We start from the raw sequence: 9,261 nt of genomic DNA on the forward strand, positions 1-9,261 counted from the left end.
TCTACTGATGAAATAACACATATCATGTGATTTCTATATTCAGCTTTTTTTCAATTTTGGTAAAGTTTGTGGCCTCAATGTTAAGAGGAGTGGTTGCACATCATAGTGACGTGGCCTGAGGAGGGAAAGACCTACCTCGGCTGATTTCTAATATCCTGTGGCGACTGCAGCAGGATTCCAAGTTACACAGTTGCATAAGGAAAGTCCTCAGTTTTCCACAGACCCCCCAATGTTTCTGCAGAAAATCACAGGAAATATTTCTCTGCTACTGTAGCGTGTGCATGATACAAATGAAAAAGGAAGCATTAACATAAAACAAACACACATTTCTTTTCTCTCTCTCTTTAAAGGTCAATGTGGGGTGTCAAAAATGTCACACCAAGATAAATCTTACCACGGCACGCTGCACACCACCGACAAAAAAAATTGTTGTGTAATTGTATCTTTATTTCAGACAAGCTTGCATGCACAAAAAAGAGCAATTTAAGGCACTAAACACATCATTCTACAAAAGGTTTTAAATATTTTCCAAGACTGTGCTGTTAAAATACTTAGTTTCGCTCTCTGGTTCCAAAATGGCAACGACACCATGGTGAAGAGCTGTGGTTCTATGATGTCACGAGCTGTGCGCTAGCAACCCACTGAGCACCCTAGCGAACCTACCAAAAACCCACACCGCAAGTCCCCACCAGCTATACTAGAACTATTTTGTGGGTGTACTTCTCTTTGCTACAGCGAGCATTCACCCACAAATACATCTTCAGGTTCCAGTCGCATTAACAGCTTTACATCACCTGAAAGTGAACATACCCACTATAGATAATGAGGTTTTGATGATGGTATAAAAAGAAAAGACAATCAAAGGCGCAAAAACAGACGCTTAACTTGGCACCAACTAAATTCTTTAGAAAATATACTTTGGTTCTAAACGACTTGAAACTCTCTGTCATTCAAATCCTTTGCTGTAAACCTCCATTAAAAATCTCCCTGAGGGACTGGACAACAATCAAAATGACTGGATTAAAACAGATAAGGAAGAGATGACTCATTGGAGGAAAACAAAAAATGGAGGTTTCAAGCAGCTGACTGACAGCCAGGCGTAGGAGCAGGGCCAGTGATGCAGCAGGAGCGGGGGCCCCTGGAGGCAGAGCCCTGCACGTTGTGGGATTCCCCGTGGCTCGCTCCTGTGGGGCCCCCGTTACCAGTCATCGCAAAAAACATTCCATCTTGGTCCATGTGCGCCGTTGAGCCTTGTAGGCAGAAAGCTTTGTTATGTGCAGCGACATTCATGCACGGTGTCTGCAGAGAGTGCGAGACAGAGAGGGAGGTGTGATGTCAGCGACATTCAGAGTTTTCACTTTGAATGACTTGAAAGCTGTGTGTTAACTTGGTATGGCGCTGTAAACCCAATGAACTTTGTCAGCTCTTCTTTCTCTATCATGCGCACACATATATGGGCCAAAGCAGAAGTCTGTGGTTATTGAAAACTGCCCGGGATAACAATCCAGCGACCGTCGCAAATGATAGGGGCTGGTTTTTATGATGACACACACATCACCACACACACATAAAGCAAAACAGAATAAAACACCTCTTCTTTGTCAAGTGGATAAACGCAATGAGCGACTAATTTTAACTGCTGCGCTGATGGGTCGTCGTCAGATGTTACAGACACACAACAACGGAAAAACAAAGACAGACACAATTTACAGAACAACAACAACAAAACAAGACAATACAGCACAAAACAAACACAAACAGAAACGAGACAATAAAGTTTACACAGAAGAGCCAGTACACAGTGGTTACGAACAAACAAAACAGCAACAAAGATTGAACATGTGTAAAAACTCTAAACACAGACTCTTGACTAGACATAGAGGTTGGGTCAGGTCATCCTTCGAGTTCTCCTTCTGTCTCTCAGGAGTTTCATCACAAGACTCAAACTGTGGTCACCTTTGTGCAAAGGTGGAGCAACAGTGGGGCAACACTGCTAGTACTGTAGGATACAGTCTGAGGTGCTCTGTGTGGCTCACACCTTAAATATTGTACTTTCTTACACCACAACATTTGTCTGAGGCATAGGTGGAGGTTCACAGGGGTTGGTCTTCTTCTCTGGTGGGGTAGTCAGGGAAAAAGTTACAACGCAGCAAGTGCATGTTGAGTGTAATGGACTAGACATTTGTACTTTTACACTACATTTTTCACTGTCATAACATTATAGTCACCATTACATATACAATCACAAACAGTACAACAAAAGGTGAAATTTGTCCTCTGCATTCAACCGCCCGCGGATCAATTCAAGGGTGATGACTGGAGAAATAAACCTAACATGGAAACCCACGCAGCAAATTCCTCCCCCAGGACCTTCTCGTGGCAGCCGCTCAACCACTGGTCCACGTTGCCGCCAATATACAGCTCTGTAGTGTATTTAATAGAAATATTTTTATTCAAGACTGAAGTCTGAATCTCTTTTTGTTCTCAGGGTGCGAGTCCTCCCTCTGGGCATTGATGCACAGGCCGCAGGCAGGGGGTGGCCAGTGGTGGCTCCCCTATGTACAGCACCATATTTTGCATAATTTTTTTCTCATGCTGAACCATTATTTTTCTGCCGCAGCTCCACATGAGATGCTATTTAGCACAGCACCCATCTCACAGAACTGTTCAACCCACTTGCTGCTGCAGTCTGGGGGGAGATCAAACACATGCTGTTACTGAGTCTTGCTGAGTTTTGTTCCACACAGAAATGAATGGGAAGCACAAGCTACAAAAGAAGTGAAAGCTGCTGATGATGATAAATAAAATGACACTGTTGTTTGTCTTCTTTCCTGCACATCCACAAGATCGGGGGTGTTATTATTAGAAGCACACATTTTGGTCATAAGCAAACAAACATCATAATCTAACCACCATGCAGCATTATAGATACTAATTTCTGTGCCACTCCAAGGCCTCAGCCTGGTCACCCATGAAAAGTAGATACTTTGGAGATTAAGATGTTACATAAAGATCACTAAATAAGTAAAAAACTAAACTATGACTAACTAAACAATAATAAAACACATATTATTCTCTGAAAAGGAACTTTTTCAAGTTGTAACACCTGGATTTCCTCCAACAGCCTTGTGTGACGACCCTCGGCCCCTTCATGCTACTGCTTGCACACTACATAGATGTTTCAGAGGTTTGTTTCTTCCTAATCAATGTATTTTCTTCTCTCTGATGGTAAATTCAAACAGATAAATGTTTGCGCTATAGTGGTTTGCTTTTATAGGTATTTATCATGGCTGACACTGTGAGGTCACTTGTCGGTCCCAGACAACCCTTCGACCAAAGTTCATTTATGTGAAACACAAGGCTGTTCAGGCTAAACGTGTTTTAACCTAACTAACTAACTGACAGCCAAATGTGATGGAGATAAAAAGTCACCAAGCACATTCATGTAAAAGAAATTCACAGTGTTTATGGAACCATATTTATGGAATTTGTTTTTCCATGAGCTAAATTTGCATAAAGCGTATCTTATTTGCACAAACCTGACCTGCTACTGCCTCTTTCTTTACAGTTAGTACAAATGTGAATGCAAGACCTTTCTAAAATTACACACACACATATTATATTTTAAGCCTGGTTCTATTTTTCTGACCAGATATGTTTAAAAATGGCTGTTTTTAGTCATAAAATACATTGAAATGAAAGGAAATTACACTATTTCCTCATCAGAAAACAGTATAGAAGTCTTTGAACAACATTTTGAAGAAATTAAAATAAAATTGAACAGTTTAATGACTTTAAATGCTCAGGAAAGTTTGGTTTGGACTCATGACCCCAGGATCCAGAGTACAGCCCCGCTTTTATTGGAATACTTTTTATTCCTTTACATTTAAGTACAGAATCTTGAAGTACAAGAAGTCATTTATTTTGGCACTGCTGTTTTTGGCACATCGTCTTGTTCATTCTTCACTGTGTTCCTGTTAATCCGGGTTTACACTCCCTCTCTTTGTAGCTCTGCTCGTTTATATGAACCAACTGATTCAGCTCAGTGTGTGTTTCTGTCTGTGTGTGTTTGACCAAACTGTCACCTGAGAGGAGAAGAGATAACATATGGCATGCAGTTGCAGGAATATAAGATACTGCGCACGTTTATATCTATTTATTTTATTTCTTAAGTAGCACAAGCTTGTTAAAATCAAATTTAAAGAAGACGCCTGAGTTGTATATAAAAAAAACTGATCTGTGTTCAGTTCCTCTTATGAGAGTGCAGCAGCAGAGCAGAGGAGGAGGACCCGGCCGGAGCTGAGAGGACTCATAGATCATATCCGGGGCTGGTTTATTCTAATAACGAAACGACCAACCCGGAAAAAAGACAAGTCTTCTGTAATCCGATCACACAAACAAACAGGCGAGAGGGTGGGAGCCTGGTGCACACCGGCATTGTGTAATGTACGCTGTTTATAAAAGTTGTTAAAACTTTTTTTCTGCCATGCTCCAAACCGTTTACCAAAGTCGAGTGTCTCCTCTCTGCTCCGGAGCCGTGCAGGGCGCTGGCTGTGGCGCACACTGACTCTCCACAGCGGGTAAGTAAAGTCAGTCGATAGTGGCACTCTGTGTGTGTTGCCTCATGCCTGAGTGTGTGTGATGGTACCGTACAGTAGGTGTGGCACAGGCCCTTGGGTCCGGTGAGTCAGTGCAGGTCATCTGAGCTGAACAAATGTAACGTCTGTCAGGTGTCGCTGAGTAATTGTGGCAGATCACATTTGAAACTTTTCATTGCATGCTGACAATCACGCTATATACGTGCACGCCCAGGAGCTTCACACTTGTCATTTGAAGTGGTTGAACACTGTGAGTATCCAGCTGTCACTACAGAGCAGTTGGGGCCTTTTACAACTTCCTAGAGATCAAGGGAACGTCTGCAAATGGCTTGTTTAATCAACCAGAAGTACAAAAAAAAAATTGCATGATAATCTGGTTTATGTCCAATTTTGAAGTGTTTTATTTAAGCAGTTCTATGTTATGCTACTTTATATCTTTACATTGCATTTCAGGGAGGAATATTGTACTTTATATGCTCCACCTTTTTATTTTACAGCTCTAGTTATGAGTTATTTGTCAGCAAGGTTATTATAGTTCATTAAAACTAAACTAAAAACTAAAACTAGGTCTCTTAAATTAGTTTAAATAAAAAAAAACTAAAACGATATTGTGTACTTACATAACTAATGAAAATAAAATAAAAATGTACAGGAAATGTCTTTAATTTTAGCCTTTTTGGTCAAATTTATCAACACAACAGGCACAAGGAGGCATTGGCTAATACAGTTATTGAGACTGGGATTTCTACATGACTGTAAGTCAATGTATTTATGTTGTAACACCTATTCTGAACTTCTTAAATCTTGCCCCAGACAAATACCCCCCATATAAAAACGATAAAACAAACTAAAACTGAAACTAATAAAATACTACATTTTTTAACAATAAAAGCTAAACTGAAACGAGGAAACTCACAAACTGAAACTAAACTGAAATGAAAAGCAAAATTAAATTAAAATCTAATATATGACCGTATGAAAAATGTCAATAGATCCTCCCCTTGACTTTGACTGAAAGGGAAAACATCCACCATATCCACACATCCAAAATAATATAACAGTGTCAAATTGATACAACTTGTTTAATCCTAAAACTAACTATATTCCGCTTTATAAATTAAGCCGAAACATAGAATAGTGCATCCCAAACATTACACCAATAATTTTTGTACAGCCACTAAAGATTTGAGGCTGCATTATAGAAAGCTTTACCTCAACCACCAACACCACTGAGTTTTATCACTAATCAATAATATCGATAAATTACCCCTATGACTCAGATCACTGCTTTATTTTCAGTCGATCCAGCTCTGAGGTAAAGGGTTACGCCACAGATTTTACGTGTCAAAGTCAAATTAATTGTCACAGGGAAGGAGAGCTCCTCAGCCCATGGAAACAGTTGTATAATGTCTTCTGTGACTCTGGAGGGAACTTTGTCAAACCTGGAGAAAATTAGCCACATGGCATCGTCAATTTGGGCTCCAAAAATGTTAAAACTGTTTGCACAAAGACGTATTTACCAGGCAGGGAGGATCTGAGGGAAGATGCTACTATTGAATGCTGAGTTGCATTCAGGGCAGTGTAGAATTGAGCATTGGTGGAGCTTTACTTAAAGTAGGTCTGCAGGATACGGTAAAAATTGTTTTGACATATTTTGCGATTGCAATATGATATGCAATATAATCTTCACTGCAAAAACTATTAGAAGCATGATAATATGACCTTTCTGTGGTTTGTACCACACAAACATGTTGTCTTAAATCTTGAGAACAACATTTGTAGGACAGGGCAGCTCTGCAGCACTACATTACTTTATTATAACACTGTTTTCTCATACATTTTACCTTTTGTGAAACAATTGCACCTTCTGACTTGTCCACAAATAAAGCAGATGTGTAAGCTAAGTGTAGGTGGGTTTCAGTTCACTGCTCTGGTTGTGGTAAAAGACAGTGACACTGATATCACTGCTGTAATCTTAACACTCTGTTCTGTCCTCATACACACAAACTATATTTACATTCATTGACATATGTGTGTGTTATCCTGCTACACTTTAAAGTAGAAGTACTTTAAATCTCATAGAAATGTGCTAATGACTTTCTGAATTATATTTAAAAGTAAAGTTTAGCCAAAGATGACACAACCTCACCACTGCTTCTCCCTCTAATGGTTAAACAGATGTTTTCTGATACCCAAAATGGTTTGGTTATGTGTCTGTGTGTGTGTGTGTTTGTGTGTGTGTGCATGCGTGGGATGTGCCAGTCTCAGCATTGGTATCTGTGTGACTTCTGCGGCATCATTTAGACTTTTCCATTACACACAGAGTCTCTGCAAAAGGAGTCTGAACAGTTTGTATCTGTGACCTATTTCAATGGCAAATTGTTGCACGGCTGACGCATCAGAAGCACAGCCCACTAATTTTTCAAAAGCAGTTTCAAAATGAAGCTTTTTCCTAACAATCGACTTAAAAATAGTTTCACAGGAGTTTCACCAGCACAGTGAAGATGCAGGCTGTGTGTGTGTTGTTGTTTCTCTGCGTCTCTGTGCTTTGTTGGATGACGTGTTTGAATGTTTTCATGGAAATGTTGACATCTTTTGAATGGTTTTAAGTCCAAGATAGTCCCGTAGAAGTATTGGCAGAGGGCTCAGCCATTCAGTCCGAACTGTATATTTTAATATGACTGTCACTGACTGTTTGTTCTTCGAAGGAAAAAAAAATCAGTCACAGATGTGGCCTAGTTAGCCAACACATTACCTTGGTGGCCACATTACATTCAAGTTCCTTCAGTAAATTCAAGTGTAGGGAAAGGAGAAGACTTATGAAAAGGAAAATGTGCAGAAGACCTGTACTCAGTGCGTCTGACTGTACAGTTTGTCATTGTGATGATTTCATGTTTAGTCTGCAGAGATGCAGCAGAAACAGCCGGGACCGAAACTTCCCCCAGCAACTTAAGGAGGACGAGATTATAAAATAGAGGTCTCGACATGCCAGAAGTCTTCTGACTCCCCTCAAACAATAAATAAGAGTATATTTATATAGAGATGTCTGCCGTGGATAAAATTCTTCTATCAAAGATCGGAGCTGAATGAGTCTTGATTTTGTTGAGAAATTAGTCAGTCAGTCAGCAGCTCAGTGATTCACATGCATGGCATCATCTTAATGAATACATCTCACCAGCACTCTGCCCCCTCCTCTCCTCTTTTTCCCCATTCCTCCCTCCCTGCCTCTCCTCCCTCCCTTGCTCCTCTCTCTTCTCTGGCCAGTGGAAATGTGCGTGTGTGCAGATCTTGAGTGCAGTCTGTAATTTTTGGCTGTGGTGGAGGGCCTCAGCTCAGCCTCGGGCTTCAGGGTTTGCTGCTCAGCCTCAATCACGTCACATGAAAAACTGCTGAGTTTGAGTGGGTCTCTTTCTTCCTGTGTGTGTGTGTGTGTGTGTGTGTGTATGTGTGTGTATTTGAACAGTAAATGAAAGATGGTTTATCCTCCACATCTGCCTGTCTGTCATATGAGTCTGTCTCCTTCTGTGGCTCCCTTCACATTTTGCCTCTCATTGTGCATCTGACTTGAGTATCTGTCTGTCTATCTGTCCGTCTGTGTGTCCCAGTGATATGTGATAGCAGCAGCATGCCATACTTGGACCGGCTGAACCGCGTATGCGGCTTCCTGGACATCGAGGAGAAGGAAAACAGCTGCCGCTTCCAGAGGCGATACTTCATCCTCGACACACAGGGAAATGCTCTGCTGTGGTATATGGACAACCCTCAGGTGCTCCACACATACATGCATGACACTCACTTACACAAACAGCAAGAGGAAGTGAAATTGACCAATAGGAGCAGCGTAACCTTGGACTCTGAGCCAATAACGAGTCTGTGTGTTTGTGTTTCTGCATGCAGAACCTGCCCAGTGGAGCCAGCTTTGTTGGCAGCCTGAAACTAACCTATATCTCTAAGGTAAAACTGCTGCCTGTCATTTCACTTTGCTGTGGGTTGTAGTTACATAATGTCCTGTGAGTGCACACAAATAGAAACATGTAAATAGGGTTCACGGATACACCAGATCGGAGTTATCTGTAGCTCTAGTTAACGGTCACATGCAGAAGCAGACTTTGTGAAGTTTTCCAGATGTCAGTGCGCTCGCTGAGCTAACCAGAGATAATGACATCTGGCTTCAGTGCAGCGCTGACAGCTCCTCCCTGGACACCCTGAGTCAAGGAGACGTCAAATATATAAAATGTGTCTCCTCTCCTATGTCTCCTCTTCTTTCATTTTTGTCTCCACTCCTCTCCTTTCGTCTTTCCTTCTTTCTCTTAGTGTCCTCCTCTCTCCTTTTGATTCGTGTCCTCTCCTTTCCTTTTGTTTCCTTTTCTCTCCTTTTGATTTGCCTCATTTTCTCTTCTTCGTTTTTTGTCCCCTCTCATGTCCTTTTGATTTGCCTCCTCTCCTTTTGTTTTGACCTCTCCTCTCGCCTCTTCCTCTCCTCAGGTGAATGAAGCAACCGCGAAGCAAAAGCCCAAGACAGAGTTCTGCTTTGGTGAGTTTATTTCAGGGAAACACTGAGTCATGATTATGCAGTGGTGCACAATGACATCAATTTTATTTACACATGTGATGAAAATTATATAATGCATTGCTACTGTTGTTGCTGTACATCTGTTTGCCT

The 9,261-nt window shown here is 41.1% G+C and overlaps 1 protein-coding gene across 1 annotated transcript in view; it reads left to right on the forward strand.

Annotated features, from left to right (window-relative positions):
• The first annotated feature begins 4,321 nt into the window (after positions 1-4,321).
• Positions 4,322-9,261, forward strand: part of si:ch211-204d2.4 (uncharacterized protein LOC100003662 homolog) — a 12,775-nt gene continuing 7,835 nt past the window's right edge. Inside the window, exons 1-4 of the mRNA XM_035658997.1 lie at positions 4,322-4,580; positions 8,204-8,364; positions 8,496-8,552; positions 9,084-9,132. Of these exons, the coding sequence (XP_035514890.1) occupies positions 8,224-8,364; positions 8,496-8,552; positions 9,084-9,132 (247 nt within the window). The 5' untranslated portion in view covers positions 4,322-4,580; positions 8,204-8,223. The remainder of the gene's footprint in view (positions 4,581-8,203; positions 8,365-8,495; positions 8,553-9,083; positions 9,133-9,261) is intronic.

This window comes from Morone saxatilis, unplaced genomic scaffold, assembly GCF_004916995.1.
Source record: "Morone saxatilis isolate NCDOM2014 unplaced genomic scaffold, NCSU_SB_2.0 Contig16, whole genome shotgun sequence".
In the NCBI taxonomy this organism is placed as follows: domain Eukaryota; kingdom Metazoa; phylum Chordata; class Actinopteri; family Moronidae; genus Morone; species Morone saxatilis.